General features: G+C 37.7%; 1 protein-coding gene across 1 annotated transcript in view; it reads left to right on the top strand.

The window, feature by feature from the left end:
- Window positions 1–21,171, top strand: part of COL11A2 (collagen type XI alpha 2 chain) — a 484,735-nt gene that overhangs the window by 439,789 nt on the left and 23,775 nt on the right. The window contains exons 62-65 of the mRNA XM_044083566.1: window positions 1,802–1,909; window positions 8,293–8,346; window positions 12,663–12,698; window positions 14,058–14,111. Coding sequence (XP_043939501.1) covers window positions 1,802–1,909; window positions 8,293–8,346; window positions 12,663–12,698; window positions 14,058–14,111 — 252 coding nt within the window. The remainder of the gene's footprint in view (window positions 1–1,801; window positions 1,910–8,292; window positions 8,347–12,662; window positions 12,699–14,057; window positions 14,112–21,171) is intronic.

Genomic DNA, 21,171 nt, shown 5'->3' with positions numbered 1-21,171 from the left:
CTGATATTACTATCATTCCTTGTCTGTCACATGAGCAACAGTTAGGGACTTGTAGTAACTGTGACATAGTCTCTCAACTCAGAGAAATTTTGTGGATATCCTGAAATTTAGGGCTACAAGTTCCTGGAATTACATATATGGGGACTACACCCAGGTTTCTTACCCCAAAAAACTATGAGCCTCCATTTCTTCCACCGTTTCCTTGTTGTCATGGGATTCCATTATTTGTGGCTATTTCTTTGCATTCTGTTAAGTGGGGTGGTCCAATGTATCTTTTTTTTGACTTTCTGCATGAACCACTCGGTAGCCTAACTCAAAGGAGTTATCTGTGCCCAAGTCACAAAGCACTTTAAGTATCTATATTTTGGAATAAAGGTCCTGATTTTTTTTTTTTGGAGGGGGGGTAGGCAAGAACCTCCCATTAAGCCTATGGCTCATTTTCATTTAAAACCAAAGATCATTTTTTTTTTTACGTATTGTATAGCAGAGCTTTAAACAAAAATCTAGGGACACTCCCTTACTGTTTCATGACAAGTACCTGATGCACTGGATTAGTATCAGGCAGGTGAGCTCTCACATCAGTGTCTCATCAGGAGGACAGCACCTCTCTGAGTATTGCAGATTAATGCCAGCAGTACAATATACATCCTATTCATATTTCTCAAGTGGACAGATTTTAGCAGAGTATCCAGATTTTGGCTTTATATGTTTAGTGTATTCCTTATGAAATTTGTGGTTTTCTGGCAAATCATTGAGTACTGAAATCACTAAATAATGACGGACATTTGACTTTCAGCCTGCCTTCACATTCTTCATAAAATGCATGAACCAGCTATTTGCTCGACTTTCTAAGTTTACAAATGCAATATGTTAAAATTGTCCTTATTTTTGGGTCTTTCCCACCAATATTTTGGCTTTGTCCAGAATTCTAGTGCTAGGAGGTTAAGACCCATGTTCCCAGTGCCTGATGGGGGAATAGAACCTATCCTTCAGATTTGCTGGCAAGGAAGAATAGTGAGAAGTTTGCTGCGTTAGTATCACTGACCAAGAATCATGTGCCAAAGCCAGAGGGGAGAGAACAGAAGATACATATATATGCTGACATACTCATGGGTAGCAGTTCTCCCCAGGGAAGTTTATTTGCATTGCTACTTACCCACATTTTCTATGCATTGTCAGTTGCCTACATTGTTTTTTTTCACTCATCCTTGAGATTGAGTCTGTACATTGTCAGTTAACTGTTGTGGCTTTGGCAGTGAATATGGTCAACTAATTCCCTGTATTCCAGACAGCAATCCATGTAGATTTCTAAATCTACTAAACTAGTAATGAAGATTACAATTTGTTTCAAGTAGTGTGATATGAATTGTTGTGCATTTTCTTCTCTGTGGATCACTTTAGGCATCAACTCCTTTTCCAGTCTTTTTTTAAATGTACGTCATCATCATAACTTCAGAGATGGCACAGAACTGATATTTTGGAAGCCAAAATTGGAAAGAAGAGTTACTGTCATAGATGAGACATTAAACCAAGGTCCCATCTGCCTGAGTTAGTGGTAACTCAGGTGGATGGAAAAGATCCCATGGCATCCATTGAAATGAGTAGAAGAAAGCCCCTGATACCCTGGCCAGATTTCCCCAAGTAGTAAAAGTACCACCTCAGGTCTTCCTTGGAAAGAGGCCAGTAGCCTAGGTGGACTAACCCAGTAACACAGTCAACAAAGGATAAATAAATAAATGATATTATAATTTTTTTTTTGTTCAGACTTCATTGTAACTTGTTTTTCTTTCGCCATCTATAGGGTCATCCAGGTTTGATTGGTCTAATAGGTCCTCCAGGTGAACAAGGTGAGAAAGGAGATCGAGGTCTTCCTGGTCCTCAGGGAATAGCTGGAGCAAAAGGCGAAACTGTGAGTATTTCTGCAACATTTACCGTATTAGCTACAAAAATCCAGAAACCAAATAAATACATGCATCTGTCATAGAAATTTTAATTTATTTTATTTTATTTTACATTTATTTATCAGGAAAGTCCAACTGGACAAAATGTCTTTTTCACCAGAGGCCTGGGAGAAAAGCTCCACATTTGTAAATAACAGTAAGATACATATACAACGTACAGATAAAAATATTGATTCAATCTCGAATACAAGTACAAAATGAAATACATTTTATACATTTCACTGATACAATCATATAGTCTTGTAGGATACAGAGAATAGCAGTCCTGTGACTGTAGGTAGAAAACAAGCAAGTTAAGGGTACATATGCTAATACAAAAATAACGGGTTGTGTTCCTTTAGCCGCCTTAAGACATATTTTCTAACCAGTGTTTGTGAAAGAGCAGGTCCATGATTCAGACAGGTGTGATTTGAGAAGTTTTTTAAAGTTGGAAGTGTTAGTAGTTCTGATATTTAATGGTAGGGAATTCCAGATTTTGACTATGCAGTTGAAGTAAGGAAAACTCCAGCTGCATTGTTAAGTTTGGATATAATTAGGAAGGATTTGTTACTGGAATGCAATACCCTGTTATTGGAGTGGTGTCTTAGTAGATTTTAAAATACTGGTGTTTTTTTCTGGCTGATTTATATTTGTTGGGCGAAGGTGAGTTGATTATTAGCAAGTAGATTTGGTAGTTCGAGCCAAGATGTTTGTCTTTTCGGCTTTTCCCGGTTTGGGGTCACCACAGCGGAACTCCGGTCCGCTAATGATTGACAGTAGATTTTTTTTTTTATGGTGCCGAGTTGCCAGCCCGACGCCCAACCTTCAGCGAAGGCATGCCCATTCATGTATGTCTTTCGGAGGCCACTCGACTGCGGGGAGGACATGCAGACTCCACACAGAAGGCACTCCAGCCGAGAATCTAACAGGAGAATCTCTTCCTGTGAGGCAACAACGCTACCGCTGTACCACCGCGGCTTCCTTTAGTTCAAGCTAAGATAATTGTTTTAATGCCAAACAATGATGGGATCTGAAATTTGTTTCTGTGGCAAACTTTGTAATTTTATTATAACAAGTTTCGAGGTTTGCTAGGTCAGATTTCTTAATACTTGTAAGAATTTGTGAGGCACATAGTAGCATAGAGATAAGATGGGTTCTTGCTACAGTGGCCTTTGAAGATTTATTTAGAAAGTGTGACTTTTGTACAGGCTTTCTAGTTTTTTTATGAACGTTTCTATGATCTGTGATATGTGTATGTTGAATTTTATTTTACAGTCAATGACCACTCCAAGTAATTTTGTTTAGGAAACAGGAGAAATAATTATATAGTTTGATGATGAGATACTAAATGGTGGGTGGATGTCTGCAGCTCTAGTTGGATAGAAGAGCATGAATTTTGTTTTGTTAGGGTTAAGTATAAGTTATGCATTGTTTAGCCAAGATTCCACAGCATTAAATGACTGCTGGGTGATTTTTTGGAGTTTTTGTAGTGTTGGGGCGACACAAATCAGGGTGGAATAGTCCACATATTAAACTATGGAGGCAAGCGTGATGGCAGTATAAAGACTTAGTAAAGGTAATAAAAAGGAGAGGGCCCAGAATAGATCCCTGTGGTACTCCCAAGGTTACAGACAGTAGTGAAGAGAGATTTTGTTGCCATTTTACAGCTTGCTGGCATCCAGTTAGATATTGCTGGAACCAAGTAAGTGCAGAATGGCTAAGTTTAAGTTCAGAGGGTGTAGTTAAGTATTTAGAATGAAATATAGTATCAAAAGAGCTTTGGACAGATCAAGAAAGATGGAGGAAACCAAATTGCCATCATTGTAATGGTGGTTAATAATGTTAGTAAAGTGGATGTGATATGATTAGGACAGAAACCATGCTGAGTGTTAGATAGAAGACTGTTGTTTTTTAAATAGATTTGTGAATGGATGGACCTCTCAAGTATTTTTGATAATGGTGATAGTATAGCTATTGGCCAGTAATTTGATAATGCTGTTGAGTTTCCACCTTTATGTAGTGGGATGATATGTGATACTTTCCAAATTTTAGGTACTTGTTGTTCTGAGATGGATCGATTTATTAATATGGATACTGGATAGGATATTGCTTCTGCAGCGATTTTTAGATATTCGGCAAGTAGATAGTCATCAGCAACTGTAGTGAGTTTAGGCCTTTTGAGATATTTAACTATGGTGTTTATTAGGACAGACTGGAAAAATAAGTTTATTGGAATCTGGTGTGGATACTGTGTGAGTCTAGATAGGGGAAGAACAATTATTGTTTGTGAGAGCTAGTATGGATTCAGTGAAGTATCTGTTAAACTGTGAGGCTATGTTGTCTTTAGTTTCTGTGAGTGTTGTGGAGGGAGTACTAGTTTGTCCTGGCTATAGGATGTTTTTGATGGCAGTCCAGAATTTTTGTGGATTTCTTTGATTTTTTTTGATTGCATGCTGCTATAGTAAATGATTTTATTCTGTCTAATATGTTTTTTAGCTTTATTTCATAGTTCTAGATATGTTTGTTTGTTAGTTGTAGTTTTGTCATTGAGCCATTTCTCCTAGGCCTTATTTCTAGTTTTTAACAGAGATCTTGTTTCTTTGGTTAGCCAGGGGGCATAATTGGATTTTATTATTATTATTCTGGAGTTGGGGGCAAGATGTTTAGGATATTGAGGAAGGTAGAGTTAAAGTATTCAACTGCAGTATCTAAAGGGAGATCTTTGAGTGGTGCCAAGTTGCATTTTTTTAAACTAGTTATGAAGTCTTGGGGGATGATTTTTTTCTTATCTCGGATTTGGTGGTAGGTGGTAAGCTTTTGTGGACTTATTCGGTGTTGGAGAATGTAAGTTGGAATATGGTCACTGAGGCTGTCTGGGAGACGGGAAGAGTTTAGGTAATAATTTGGCCTGTTTGTATGGATCAAGTCTAGGATTGTATGTTTATTTGATGTTTTGTCTACTCTAGTACAAGTTGGATTTGTTTGTGAGAAACTGTGCAGGTTAATGTGGTCTGAGGGATTTTGAGAGTTGCAGGAAAGCCATTCCACATTAAAGTCACCCATTATCATTGTTTCCTGAGGGAGGGGTGTTGCTTTCCAATTTAGGATGTGTTCTAGAGTAGTCAGATTGTTCCCAAGTGGGATGTAGGCTCCCACTATGTTCAGATGTTCCTGTGATGTCCCCATTCTGGGCCAGTAATCAAGGGGCCTGAATCCTCACCACTGACACTGGAGAGGGACATTCACTTGGAAGAAAACTGGATATACCCAGTATTTCCAGATACAGCTCTCTGCATCAAGCCCAGTTTCCCTTAAGAGCACACAGGGAACACAGTCAGGGGGCTGGGTTTCCTTCTCTCTCCAGATCCCCAATAATACTCCCCACTGGCACAGCTGTAGAGTTGCTCAGCCGAATGTCCAAGCCAAGTCCTCCACCACTCTCTCTGTGAAACCAGCGCTTTATGTCCCACTCCAAGCAGTTGACACACACACACACACACACACACACACACACTTTGAGATTGGATTTTTACACACACACACACACACACACACACACACACACACACACACACACACACACACACACACACACACACACACACACACACACACACACACACACACACACACACACACCTGGGAAAGGCTGGCACAGATTTTCTAGCTATGCCCTCTTCTGCCAATACTGTAAAGGCAGTTATGCTGCCATCGGACACTCTAAAGCAAACTACTCTAATGCTCTTGCAAGGGCACCCAATTATACTGAGTGAAATTAATATTAATACAAATGATAGCGTTTGGTTTTCAGGAGTGGCCACAGAGTCACCAAATAGATATGAGTACTCTCAAAGGTTAAAATATTCTCTAAAGGACCAGCCACAATGAAAAGTTTAAATATATTTAATACTAAATAATAAAAATACAAGAAATACTAAATATCTATTTACAGTAAACACCAGAGGTTCAATCACATGAAATATTAAAATAACACAGATGAATAGATTCACACAGATACAGAAAAACAGTACTTGACTAATCTCACTATATTTTCCTAACTAATCTAAAGAATTACAATTCCCTGGTACACTTAACTAGAGCAATGCCAGATGAAGTATGTGAGGGTTCCTTCTTTGTCAGGGTAAAAAAACTGACTGCACAGAGTCTTCAGTGTCACCTAATATTAAAGCATCATTTTTAGTGGTGGATTACAAAATAACATCACATACATCTGGTCATCTGACTTCTGGTTCCTATGCTACCTCCTTGGCTAGAAACTGCAGGATTTAGCACATATGTTTTATTTATTTATTTAACATTTGTTTACCAGGAAAGTCCGACTTGGAACAAAGCCAATTTTCAGCTGAGGCCCAGGGAGAAATGCTCCAAATGCATGTTTTTGTGACGTGGGAGGAAACACGGAGGAAACCCACACGAATTCAGGGAGGACATGCAGACTCTGCACAAAAGGCACTCCAGCTGAGAATCGAACCATATAACCTCTTGCTGTGAGGTGACAACGCTACCACTGCACCACTGTCCAAGTAAAGTCATCATTGGCAGGTCTTGAACCCAGACCCCTGTGCACTAGAGTCAGAGCAAAGCAGCACTATGCCACATCAACTGTGGCACATATGTGTCAATAATACACACACATAGAGCTTGCTAAGGTCTTTTGCAGCTTCTGGAAGTTATAAAACAATTTAAGAGTAGCAATTAACTCACCCCAAAGACAATACAGCAACTTTACAAAAACATTTTCAACACGAGCGTCTGTACAAATCAGTTTGTTATTCAAATAACATATAATTATTTACAAAATTCCAGCTAGCTGTGATGGCATATGTTACACATCCATTGCTCTACTTCTGGCATAGCTGGCAACACCTCACAGTGTCACAGTTTCTTTCAGTTAATTGTTAGTTTAGTAAACAGTATTTTGGTGTTGTTAATGTTTGGAACGGTTATGTAAAAGTTTCTAAACTGAGATTGTTTTTGTATAGAAAGGTGATACCACCACCTCTTTTCTGTTGTCTATCTAGCCTATGTATATTGTATCCCGGGGAAGTATTTTTTTGCTGGACATGTCTCATTTTAGCCAGATTTCTGTTATAAGGGGTATATCTGGAGTAAACAAAGCAAGGGTAGCATGCAGTTCTTGAATTCTGGTCATTATGCTTTTGAGATTTATATTAAGTAGTAGTAAGTATGTACCTTTTCTGGGGAGAGTTAGTTGTTGGGGCTGGGTTGGGGGGTGAAGATCTAGATGGGTTGGATTTCTTTGGGGGTGAGGGTTGAGGTGAATATCCCCACTAAGTATGAGCTGTGATGCAATGTGAAGTATAAATGTTAAGTGTTTTGATATAAACTTTTCATATTTTCCCTTCTTTACTCCCACTGCTTAACAACCATTAGAACCCCCCACCCACCCTTTGTTATTTGGCCCATTCATTCTCTATCACACGGGGCAAGGGCCAACCAAGAGGGATGTAATTTAGGCAACAGTCAGGGGTAGTTCAGATTTTTGTATGCAGATGTATCCCTCACATGCATCTGACAAAGCACTGGGGAGGGGATGTGCAATGAAGTGAAGAAATTCCCCTCAGTTCTCCAAGGGTCATTTCTGCACAGGAAACCATCCAGTGCACCTCCAGGTGCATGCATCCTACCTGCTGGGAGGAGGAGAGCAGGCCACACCCCCCTCCAGTTGCATGGCTCCTAATTTGCCAGGCCAATAATCAAACCTCGATCACCTTGATTGAAGTCATGGCTCCATCCCTGTGTGCCACAGAGCCAGGCAGTTATTCCTTGTTTTTACTGTGCACCAAAATAGCATGTTAGACTCTTGATATGCACCTGCTTTGCTACTTACTGTGACTGGGGGCTAGATATTATTATGCACATCCACTGTATTGTTCTCTGTCATATGAGGAGTTAGAATGGTTCATGTGCCAATTAATATATTGGAATATAACTGGAGGTAAAGGTCCTGATTATGATTGTTTAAGGTAATTAACTATGACATAAAACATCTACTTTGTCTGTATGGTTTGATTGTCACTGGATTTGTGTGTAGTGGTAGAGATAAATCCTGTTCACTGGTGTAGTTCATGAAAGTGAGAGTCTGAAAACACACATTTTTTACTTAATGCTCCATGTGATTGATGCTTAAAGTAGTGGCAAATACATCCCTTTTACTGTTTATCCATCATGAAGGAAAGTTTGTAACCAGTATAAATACATTTATTGAGAGAACTGGTAAACAAAGCATGTTGACTTAATGAAATGTCTAGCTATTAGAACTGTTACCATTGTTGAAGGTTTTGTTAAACTGTGTTTTTTTATTTTTCAGGGAATCTCTGGTCTTCAAGGCCCAATTGGTCCTGCTGGTCCACCTGGTCTTCCTGTAAGTGGTACCACAGATATTTTAAATATGCATTGTGTACTCCTCCTCAACTAAGGTTTGATGTGCCAAGTTTAGCTCAGAATATGCTACTTCCTTTCTGTTCTTAACTAGAAAATCTCGAGAGAACACTGGTGGTAAATATAAATCTTCAAATTAGATATAAACATTTTTAGCTCTATTATTGCTTCAGATTTTATATTGGTATCCTTGATGGCCTTGATCTACTTTAAGAGCTATTTACTAAGTGATAAGAAGGGGGTACCTTTGATGTCACTACTTGTTAATTGTGTATGCATCTTTAGGACAAGAAGTTAAGCAAAGTAACACTTACCTGCAAGATCCAATGGTATGTCCAGCTGTGTCATCAACTGTGGCAGTAACCTGTGGAGTGCATAGCTTGTGCTAAGTGCCACCTAGGAAAAATATGAAGGCTTTAGTGAGTTCTGCTCAACCACTATGCTTCTAACTTTAGAAGATAGCTGCAGCAACAGTGCATACACAAAATACCTACACACACACACATACATACACACACACACACACACACACACAATCTCACAGAGTACGGCTTGTACTGACTAATAAGCAGAATGGAAAATAATAATACCACTTTTCTCCAAAATACAATTTCAGTTCCCAGTGTGCTGATGAACTTACTGAAACAAGCATATAACTGTAACAACCCACTTGTTACATTTGTAACCAGTGGTTTGATACAGTTTCAGCACAGAAGACCTTTTTCAATTCCTCAACTTGGAGGGGACTTTTTTTATCCCAGTCCTTAACAATCCTTTTCAATGGACTTCTGCGTAGACTTCAGAATTTCATAAAAACATTCCATTAACCCATCACTTTGAAGGAGGTATACTGAAGTTTTTACTGTTTTGCTTTAAGAGAATGGTAATGCTAGTGCATTATCTGGGGCATAAAGCTCCCTGATACATGAACATTTCTTTGGAAACCTCTGCTCTAGAAAAGAGTAACACTAGGTCTTTGACTACTAATTTAGCATTGAGTTTTTGCAGGGGTACTGTTTCAGCAAACTTGTCAGTGTAGTCTTTCCTTAATCACCAAAATGCATCAGTAACCTTTATTTGAATTTACCTGTGCTCCTAAAGATCCATAGCTACCTGTTGAAATGGAACTTAAGTAAAAAGAGTAGATATCATTAGACGTCTGAACCCAGTAGGTGGTGTATTCCTTTGAGATTCTAAGTAAGCTTCTCAGAAGTTCTTAGTGGGATTCATTACAGCAAGACAGTAAAACCTAGCTAAAATCCGAGCTTTGGTTTTCTTCATTAATAAGTGTCCTTCCAAAATATGGTTATGTGCAAATTTTGTCACAAGTGTCCTAAAAAATTTTTGAACTAATGGTTTGTGCAGTATTTTTTCGTTCACTTTATTTGCCCTGCACTAAGTCATTCTTCAGTTCGTACTATGAATATGAGGTAGAGACAATCTGCTCATTTGTTTTTTCTTCTTTTCTGGCAATATGTTTTCTAGGCCTGCATAATGTATTGCCCTCTCACTATGCTTTCATTGCTTATCTGCAACTCTACCAAGTCAGGACCACTTTCATCAGTACACCAATGTGAAGTACAGGGAATAGGCTCTTCATCTATGAATACAGGTTTAAGTGTTTCTTCTTCTATTCCCTCCTATACGAAAGGTAAATTTTGCAAGTGGCCATCATCCTTTAATGGCTTTTACAGTTCCTTTACTTTCACCTCAGTAACTTTTGTCTCTTTACATACTTCTTGCTGAGAATCCTATTTTTGGCCAGCCCTTTGTTATAGCAATACAAAGGGAAACTTGGGATTCTGTTCAAATTCCCTTTTTTAATGTGTTTATCACTATGGGTCTCTTCCTGTCTGAATCCATACAGGCATTTTTCATTACTTTAATCTCGAATCTTCTGAAAAGGCTCCATATCATTCAGTATACGTTTTTCCCCTGTAAATTTCTGCACTGACTTATCTCACTAATATAACCAACTGGGATTTTCTGGTAACCTCCAGTAACAGGTTTCTGATAGCAGTCACAGGTTTGTCCTACCCCCTCCACTGAAAGCCAGATTTTAGTTCCTTCTGAAAATGTTATACCTTTCTCTTTATCAAGAGTGTGTATTTTATCACTGCTAGGCTGATTTTAACCCCCATTCTTATTAGGGATGTAATCAGGATTATATATTCTTTAACAGTGTATCAGGTTGCTGTTCCCCACTGTGTTTTTACTACAGGTATATTCTGGCCACAGAGTATCTAATTAACTGTGTTCTCACCTCTCCATAATTTTCACAAGTTAATTTAGTCTTGACCTGTTTTGATATCCTATGTTAATTATGAAAGTTACAGGATGTAAAACGTATCTAACAGAGTCTGAATTTCTACATGTGTTATATGATAGTCCCTCATGCTTCCTTGAACACATCTTACTTCCACCTTTCTCTTGCCATCTGTTTTATGTCTGTATACATATGACTCTTTAACAAGTGTGACCATGGATATAGTAATCCTAGTCAACCTGCCTTATGTACACTCACTGCTTGGATCATGGTACTGCCTTCAGTAAATCCACAACTCAGCTCATGGTACACTGTCAGTAAATCTACAGGTAAGCTCACAGTATGCCACAGCTTCTGGTCAGTACCACCAAGATACTGCACACTAGGTTACTAAATGTTTCTCTTTGATAAGCCAACATCTCTGCTGATGTAGGCTTTAAGCCCTTCTTCTAATCACAGCTTTTGAGGTTTGAGGTGCTGCCCATTAACTACATAGACATCACAATTTCTTTTATCATGATGTAAGAGATATATCTAGTATATCAAAACTATATCTGATATCTGAGATGGAAACTATGCCACTAATTGTCTCTCTCTCTCTCTCTCTCTATATATATATATATATATATATGTATATGAAAGTTGCTATTTCTATTGAACATTGCATTGCTCAACATCTGTTTGACACCTGTCGACAAAAGTAGCATATTGGCTGATTCTCGGGATTGGGAAATTTGCCATTTCCCCAAGAATTGTGTGATCTTGGAGTTAGAGTATGTAATTTGCAAGGGATGGGCAATGTTTTCTTTTGCAGTTTGTTATAATGTTTTTGCATTGTCCGAGACTGATGCTAGCATATGTGTAGAAGCATGCTCATTTGGTGTCGACATTATGCATGTCAATGTTAGTGTTTATATATATATATATATATATATATATATATATATATATATATATAAAATGTGTGTGTGCGAACATGTAAGTAGTAATATTGAGTGAAACAGCTAAATGTCGACATTGCTAATGCTGGCAGGTTGATAACAAAAGGTCAACAACAACAAAAAAATCACTGTTCTTTATTTTCCTAACCAAACATCAATACTTTTAAACAAAAAAAAAATGGATGACTTAAATGTCTTCTTATAGGGCATTGATGATTAGTCTAGCTGTTGTGTGCTAAACACTTGCCCATTACGTGTTTTATAACTATTAACTTTTTGTTAATGGATGTTGTTTTGTGGTTATAATCAACTGTGGAGTCATATCCTTAGATCTGGACTTCATTCTAAATTATTTTAATTAGATTAATTATAATTTTGTTTTAGACAGTGTTTCCTCCCTAACATCTTATTTGTTTTTAAAGATATTCAGAGTTTCATATACTATGTTGTTTATTTCTTAGTTTTCACCAAGTTAATTGAATCATAAGACCTAGCAAATGTGCATTATAAAAAACACATTCTTTATGTACAGTCGGTTTTGGGCCTATACCTAAGCAGCAGAAAAAAATAAAAAAAATTTCTTTTTTTTCTTTTTTTTTATAATTCTTACTATTTTTTTATTTCATTTTAAGTAGAATTACTTCTAGTGAACTGTATGACACCGGCTAAATGTAATTTTTTGCTGAATATTCAGACCACATGTATTTTGTGCCTAGCACTTTTGATTCCTAAATTTTTCACATTTGTTTATGGCATAGTGATAATGCATTTGCTCTTACTTACAAAGTTCCTAGTGAAGAGGTCTCAACAACCAGCACTCTTGAAGGGCCTTTTAGGCCTCAATGAGTTAAGAGAAAATTTGCATGTACAGAACATACAACAGCAACCAGCTGTCTTAGATTGCCATGTAATAAAAGGGGTTATTTAAATGTATTTTGCTATCTTTGTGGTAATAGTGATGCCCTAGCTGATGCCAGTGCCTGTGATGGAAGCTGTCTAACATTAATGTCAGTGCTATACCTAACTACAGCTGTACACATACATTTTTACAAGTGCAACATTGACGTAATTTTCTTTCTGTGTTTCTTGCAGGGTCCTCCAGGTCCTAAGGGTGCTAAAGGAGCTACGGTAAGTTTTCTTGTGAATTGCTTCAGTTCCAGGTGTTATATACTTACCGTTATGCCTTCTAGTGAGTTGCACTGTTGGTAGGATTTGCGTTCTTGGAGAGTCTGTGTCATAAGCTGTTGTTTATGGGGTTCTGAGCATGATTAGACTATTAAAACAGTACTTGTAGGCTGTCATCGCTGACCTCAAGATAACAGAGAGCTCTCAGCTCAGGTTATATGTGGAGCTGCTATAAAAGCAATTTCTAGCCCCATCACACTCATATTCAGTTTTGGAGATGCAAGGATTTGCACTAAACTCTAAGACATGAGTAGAAGAGAAGCTGTGAAAACTAAATGAGGTTATTACTGTTTATTGCTTTTTTGTGATATTATTTGATACTTGTTACAGTCCACCAGATTCTGGCAGCTGGCTATATTTTCCAGCCTGTTACCCCCTCCCCATTCATTCTCGGATAAGGACAAGAGCTGCTGGCTACAGAGGAGATATATTTAAAGGTAGAAGAGCATTTGGGGAATGTGCGTTTATTTTATTCTGTTAACGCTTTGTTGACGAGGTTAGTTCCTTTAGGTTATAGTCTGTTTTTTCAGCCCCACCCCAACTGCCCATACAGTGGTCATCTCCACTGTTCAATGCAGTGGGGCGTAATACTACATTGTCCCTTCACCTTTGTATGTGAATGTTTCCCTTTCTGTGGAACCCTTCTCAAAATGCAGATGTTTGATGTTCTGTCACATCACTGGTCACCACCAGAGAGTGTCCATGGACAGGAAATGGCTTACAAGATGCCCTACCCATTCCATGACTCCATGCTCTAGATGAGCAGATATAAGTTGTCATTCCACCCACTTCCCCACTCCAACCAGATGTTAATCATACTTGTGTCACCAACTGAACAGAAAGGTACTCTATATCACTGGACCAACAAATGTCTTTTTCTGATTTCTTTGTTTGATTTCTGCATTAAATGCCTTTATCCCGGAACTTATGTTTTGTTGACATTTGGTTTTATTGCATTTTAGTGGCACCGTTTTCATCTAATTATTTGATTTTACAGTAGATGTGAAAAATACATTCATCTATATGAAAATGATTGGAACACGATTACCTGCTTAGAAGTCTGTGGATGTTTTTCCATCTGTTGTTTCCTGTGAATTTACTTGCTACCTATATACATTCTTTTGAAAACAAAATCAGTTTTAATGACACCATTGAGGGCCAAAAAGTCACAGAAGTAAAAAAAAAAAAAAAAAAAACAGAAAGTGTGATGGGAAGTTATAGTTAAAATATCAAGAAATGAAGGGACTTAGCAACTCATTTTCATCATTTAACTATTTTTGTTTATTTTTTTACTCTGTTCAGGGTCAATCTGGTCCAAAGGGTGAACGTGGTGTTTCTGGTCCACCTGGACCCCCAGTGAGTATAAATAATTCAATATTTGGTGTTGCCAAATAACCCGAATGTGTATGGTTTTAGGATGAGGCATATTTGGGAAAATAACTAAATTGGCTGAATGAAGTGTTACCTGACCATGTCTTGCGATTTTACAAACACAGAGTAAGATTTTTTCTATTCTATTTGTGCATGCAATTTGTAAGTCCATTATGCAGAGTGAGCATGTCCTTTTTTTACTATTTCACTGTACTTCTCAAGACCATAAGGGCACACAGACCCTGGCCTTGTTCTGTGTATTATTATTATGCTAATTTGGTGTATTCAAATCATTTAATACACACTGCATAATAATTAAGTTTTTTGCTCAAATCGTAAGTCCCTGTTTGAAAAGGAATTAGTAATAATGTTTTGATAGATATATGATCATCGTGGTACAGGATTTGGAAGCCCTAACAAACAAGGATGTAGTGCCTTAATGGCTACCTAAGTTCATTATGCTAAATGTGCATGTGGATTTTAGTATTTCAGTCGACTTATAAGAGCATGAGGACACTCAGACTGTTGTGCTGCGCATTATTATACTGATTGGGTAGTAATGAGATTGCTTAATATACGTTCTGTAATCATTTTGTTACTTAAATCATAATTTCAAAGTTATCTGAATAGGAATTATTAGCATTGGTCTGGTGGCTATATATATATATTTATTTATTTATTTACACTTGTTTACTGGGAAAAGTCCAACTGGGCAAGCTTGCCCATTTTCAGCGGAGGCCCGGGGAGAAAATCTCCAAACATAGTACATAGAAATTTACAATAAAAACATACAAACCATAGAGATTTACAAACAGAATTAAATATAATAAAAGAAAGCGATAAACACAATAGTAAGTATAGGGAGCATACAGTAAAATTCTAAACAAGTAAAGATAGGAAGTAAAAACGTAACACTGAACTAAGACAAAATTTATAGTAAAATGGATGTCTAAGTCATGGCTACAACATTCATTAGGAAAGAGAATTAAAACACATGACTAGGGATTGGCTGATATAGAACATGAAAGTAACAGAAAACAGTAAAGTTGAGTGGAATATTATTAGATAAAAAATATTTCAATTGGTGATTGATAGCGAAGGTATATGATGGTGAAATAAGTAGAAACAACAGAATATACAGTACACTGAAAGGGAAAGCATTTAAAGCAGAAATAAGAAAAAAGAAAGACAGGTAGAGCAAAGGAGGTTAAACAAGAGAAAAGGAAGTGAGTTTAGGAGGAAATGTAGATGTTATCCAGAGCCAGTATAAGCACAAGACCAAGAGTCATTTAAATGTGCCTTAAGAAGGTGCGTAAAGTCACGTGTGTTTTGTATTGACCGGATGTTAAGAGGGAGAGCATTCCAGTCTTTAGCTACACTAGTAGAATATAGAGAGTCCCCAGAGTTGTATTTGCTTGTACTTATGTCAATAATTGCCTTATTGGTACTTCGTAGTAGTCAACTGCTTACATAGTGGTGATGGAATCCTTGCAGGAAAGGGATTTTATAGAGGATAGAGGATTTGGTGGGCCATGGTAAATTGGTTAAAAATAATAAGGTTTGGTAATTCCAACCAGGATAGTTTTCTAAAGGATAGGTAGTGATGAGATCTAAATGGTGAATCAGTAGCAAATGTTGCTATGTTGTTGTAGCAGATGGATAGTTTATTTAAGTCTCCTTTATTTAGATTGGTTAGGACAGGGGAGACCTACAAAAGAGTGAAGAGAAGGTGGGTTCTTGCAATAGTAGCTTTACTTTCAGATGTGAGGTAATTTTTGCACGTATAGTGGGTACCTAGCTTTTTGTGCACCTTTGTGATAGTTTGAGCTATATGTTTGTCGAACTTCATATTGTGGCCTATGATTACACCTAGAAGTTTAGTATGGGTCACAGGTGTGATGGGGGTATTGTCACAAGAAGTAATTTGAAAAGATGGAATTGAGTCAGTAGCCTTAGAGGGATGGAACAACATTAGCTGAATTATTTTAGGGTTAAGAATAAATTGAGAGTTGGAAAGCCATTTTTCTAGTTCAGAGAAGGATTGTTAGGTAATAAGTTGTAATTCTTGGATTGTTGGGGCAAAGCATATTATAGTAGAATCATCAGCATATTTGATTAGTTTGGCATGGAGTGTAGCTTTGGTTAGGTTATTAGTGAATATAGAGAAGAGCAAGGGTCCTAGTACAGATCCTTGAGGGATGCCTAAGTTCACGGGTAGAAGAGGGGAAAGGTTCTTTTCCCATTTTAAAGCTTGTTGACGGTTTGAAAGATAATCTTTAAACCAATATAGTGTTGAGCAATGCAGTTTCAGATCTGATAGTGCAATAAGAAGTTTGGAATTGGAAACTGTATCGCAGGCTTTGGATAAGTCTAAGAAAATGGAAGCGACAAGATTCCCTAAATTACGTTGTTAATTTATGATGTTGGAGAAACTAATAAGAGAAGTAGTGGTGCTATGGTTTGGGTGTAAACCATACTGTGTTTCAGAAAGGAGATTATTTGTTAGTAAGTAGTGAAGTGTTTGGGAATGGCCACATTTATCAAGGATTTTAGAGTGGGAGGATAGAATGGCAATAGGTCAGTAGTTAGTAAATTCAGTAGAGTTGCCACCTTTATGAATTGGTATGATATAGGAGATTTTCCAAAGGGGTGGGATATGTTGTTTGAGTATGGACCTGTTAATTAGTATAGCTAGAGGATAAGAGATTGCCTTAGCAGGAATTCTAAGGTATTCACCTGGAAGTCTATCACCTGCAAGAGCTGTAGGTTTTAGTTTTGTTAGATGTTTATAAATATTAGTAGTCGATACTGGATGTAGAGAAAAGCCTTTTTGGGCAAGGGTTGGTGTTTGGGAGAAATCATGAGTGGAAGGGGAGATGGAATTAATCATTTTTTTTTCAATAGAGTTAGTAAAGTACACATTAAATTGTGTTGCAATGTCAGAAGTGGAGCTGTCAATATTAGGAAGTGGGTGGAAGTTTTCCCAGGCTGGAGAATTTTATTTATGGCAGCCCAGAATTTTCTTGGATCAGATTTGTGTCTGGTTTGTATATCAGAGTAGTGGTTACATTTGTCAATTCTTATTTGTTTTTTAGATTTATTTCTTAGCTACTGAAATTTTTGCCTATTTAAGCAAGTGTTGTTTTGTTGCCAAGTTTCCCAAGCTTTGTCTCTATGTTTTAGAAGTTGCCGGGTAGTCTTGGTTAGCCAGGGAGCATACTTGTACTTTGCTCTTATAATTCTAGCAGGGGCAAACTGGTTTAGTATGTTTAGGAAAGTAGACTTAAAGTAATCCACTGCTTTGTCTAGAGATAGATGTAGTAGGGGTAACCAGTTACAGTGATTTAAAGCAGTAGACCATCATGGTGCAGGATTTGGAAGTCTTAATAAACAGAAAGGAAATATCGTAAAGGAAAACTCTACCCACATTCAAAGTTGTCTCATCACAGACTTCTTTAGCATTCCCTTTAATCCAGCCCTAATAGTGTCACATATAAAGAAATACAGTTTTAAATATCTGTCTCTCTGCTTTGTGTCTGCATCTAATTCTGCAGTCTGTGCACACCATTTGGCTGTATGGTAAATCATATGTTGTTTGCATTTAGCTGTTGTCACAATATCTATTTACATAGGACCATAGGAACTTACTAAGCAATTGGCCCTGAGACCCTTATAAGCCTAGCCAAGAATTTAGCCCATGTTCCAACAAGTCAGCACCCGATGCCCCTGTCCAGCAGGGACACAGGTGGAATCCCAGTGGTGTATTTTCTGTTCCCCATCCGTTATCCATGTTGCGCTTAAAAAGGGTCAATGAGGTACTCTGCTTGATGTGGAGAGGGAGTCTATTCCATAGAAGGGGGAGTTTCTGGGACACAAATCTGTCCCACCAATAAGCCCTATTGATGTCACAGACCAGGTTGAGGTCGTGTGTGCAGGTTACTCGAGTGGAGCTTGACTTGCAAATATGCAGCAGTCCCATCAAAGCAGGATCTGAGATTGCTTTGTATGCCAGACAGAGATCACCTGTGAGGAGTCTGTATGAGACTGAGTAGAGGGAGAGGGCTTTTAACCTATCTGTGTAGGGTAGATGTTTGAGGCCCTGGATTCTCCTGGTGAGGAACCTCTGTGGTCTCTCTAGCTGCTGCATGTTATTTGTGAGGTACATGCAGAAAGGTGTGTTGTGCATCAGTAATGGGTCTTATAAGGGAAGAATACATGGATGTTATGATCTCCTTGTCTCTGGATGAGATACCCTTACTAATGAGGTGGGCCATGTAGAAAGCTTTCCATACAATGTAGAGAATATGGTGGTCAAAAGTCAGTTTATTATCAAACTGGGTGCCCAAGTTCCTCACAACTGATTGTGTGCTTAGGACCTTGTTGTTATTTATTATTTATTTATTTTACATTTGTTGACCGGGCTAATCCAGCTGGATCAATGTCCATTTTCAGTGGAGGCCCGGGGAGAAAAGCTCCAGTGGTTAAAACAAGATTAGAGAATACAATTACACATAAAACAAAAGCATTAAGCATAAAGGATAAGAAGATTTTAGTATAGGTAATACACATCTAAGAGTAAAAAAAAAAATATCCAAAACAAGAAAATATTCAAGTAAATGGTTAACGACTTTCAATACGAAATTTGATAGTTTCTAGTCATACAGTGTATCAATACATTGTTTGAAAAAATGGTAGACAATATAACATTTTTTTTTTTATACAACATATATGAGATCAGTAATATCTACAAAGATATGTCAGAGGAAGTCACTCAGGATATCATAGCAGAGAAGGAAGAATTGTGGTAGAGGAAATGAAGAAGGTAGGTTAGTCAGGGTTGGTACAAGAGCAAAGCCAGAATTTATTAAGATGTGTTTGCAGTTGTTTCTTAAAGAGTGGGAGTGGCCAAAGAGGAGATATTTGATGTAAGATTGTTCCATATTTTGCCAAATGAGTTGGAAAAAAGGCAATTACCTGCAGAATTAATAGTTTTGGTACTATTAACTAGTAGTTTGTCTGAAGAACGTAGTTGCTTCAGGTTGTTATAGGGAGTCAAGAGATTACTGAGAACTGGTGTTTTAGATGGTTGATATAGAATTTTGTGAGCTATTAAGAGTTGTTGATAAATGAGCTTGTTGGGAAGTTCAAGCCAGTCTAGTTGTTTTAAGTTTAGACAGTGGTGAGTTCTAAACTGAGACCCTGTGGCAAATCAAGCAATATTATGGTAAGATGTAGTAAGTTTCTTAAGGTTACTTTTAGAGAGATTAGTGAAAATAGGGGAAGCATATAGAAGGGTAGAGATAAGGTGTGATTGGGCTAAGGTGGTCCGGGCTTCAGGTGTAAGGAAGGGTTTGATTCTGTACAGGGATCCAATCTTTTTATTAACTGCTTTTATTGTGTTGTTGATGTGACAATCATAGTTAAGATTATTGTCAATAGTAACACCTAGAAGTTTTGTTGAAGAATCAGGAGAAATTTGAGTGTTATCAGTGGAAGTAATAGAGAAGTTTATAGAAGTAGATTTTCGGGTAGGTGAAAATAGTAACAATTTGGTTTTCTTATGGTTAAGGAGTAGACAGTGGTCAGAGAACCACTGTTCAACAGTTGAAAAGGCTTTTTGTGTAAGAGACTGGAATTCTGTTTGAGAGGAAGCAGTGCAAATTATAGTGGAATCTTCTGCATATTGTATGCAGGTAGTATTAGGGATAGCTGATTGAAGGTCATTAATAAAGATAGAAAATAGAAGTGGGCCTAGGATAGACCCTTGAGGTACTCCTAAAGAGATAGGAAGGAGAGCAGATAGTGAATGTTTCCAGAGTACTGCCTGCTGACGGTTTTCTAGATAAGAAGTAAACCAGGTTAAGGAAGAGGGATCCAGTGCAAGAGATTTTAGTGTGTGCAGAAGAAGTATATGATTAACCATGTCAAAGGCTTTTGATAGGTCTATGAATAGAGAAGATGTAAGTTTATTATTGTTACGGTTATAGTTGATGGTGTTGGTAAAGGAGAGTAAAGCTGTGTAGTACTGTGGGAAGGTCTAAATCCATGTTGAGTGTTAGCAAGTAGGTTATTAGAGGAGATGGTTAAGTAGTTGTTTGTGTATACATTTTTCCATAATTTTGGCTAAGGTTGATAGAAGTGCTATGGGACGAAAGTTAGAGAAGTCATTAGACTTGCCTCCTTTGTGTAGGGGAATGATGTGGGATATCTTCCAGATTGCAGGGAAAATACCTTCTTTTATAGATCTATTTATTAGGATAGAGACTGGGTAAGCAATGGCTTTTGCTGCTATTTGCAGGAATTCTGCAGGAAGCTTGTCTGCAGATGGGGTGGTAGGTTTACATTTTTGGATTAGAGATTGGATATAGGAGGTAGATACAGGTTGTAGGTGAAGGGGAGGAAGAGTGTTTTTTTAAAGTAGGTGAGAGTAGTTTAGAAGTGTCAGGAGATAGGTGGTTTGCTAGAGTTTGTATGGAATTGGTGAAGAAAGAATTAAAGTCATTGGCTATTTGTGTGGGATTGTCAGAGTCAGAATCCTGAGGGTTGGGTGTAATTGCTTGGCCTGGGGTTAGAAGATTATTAATACTGTTCCAAAATTTTTTAGGTTCCTTTTTGGTGGTTTTCTGTAGTTGAAAGTAATAGTTCTTTTTATCTGTCAGAATGGCTTTTTTGGTACTGTTTCTAAGCTCTCTAAAGTTTTGGTGGTCAGTTTGGTTTTTAGTAGATCGCCATTTATCCCAAGATTTATTTCTGAGGATGATTTTTTGCTTAGTATTCATGGTTAGCCAGGGCGCTGTTTTAGTTTTGGTTCTAATGGTACGACTTGGGGCATGTTGATCTAGGATAGATAGGAATAATGAATTGAAGTATTCCACTGCTTCGTTCAGTGGGAGATGCTTTAGTGGGGCCCAATTACATTGTGAAAGTTCAGCTTGAAACTGAACAGGGTTAAATTGTTTTTTTGAATGTAGAGTTCTGAAAGTGGTAGGTAAGGTTAGGTTAGTTTTGCATCTAATGATATAGGTGGGACTATTTATGAGTTGTT

Source organism: Protopterus annectens, chromosome 9.part0, assembly GCF_019279795.1.
Source record: "Protopterus annectens isolate FY-2018-M chromosome 9.part0, PAN1.0, whole genome shotgun sequence".
NCBI classification, from domain to species: Eukaryota; Metazoa; Chordata; order Ceratodontiformes; family Protopteridae; genus Protopterus; species Protopterus annectens.
Note: the sequence above shows the minus strand (reverse complement) of the source record. Positions and strands in the feature narration are given on the sequence as shown.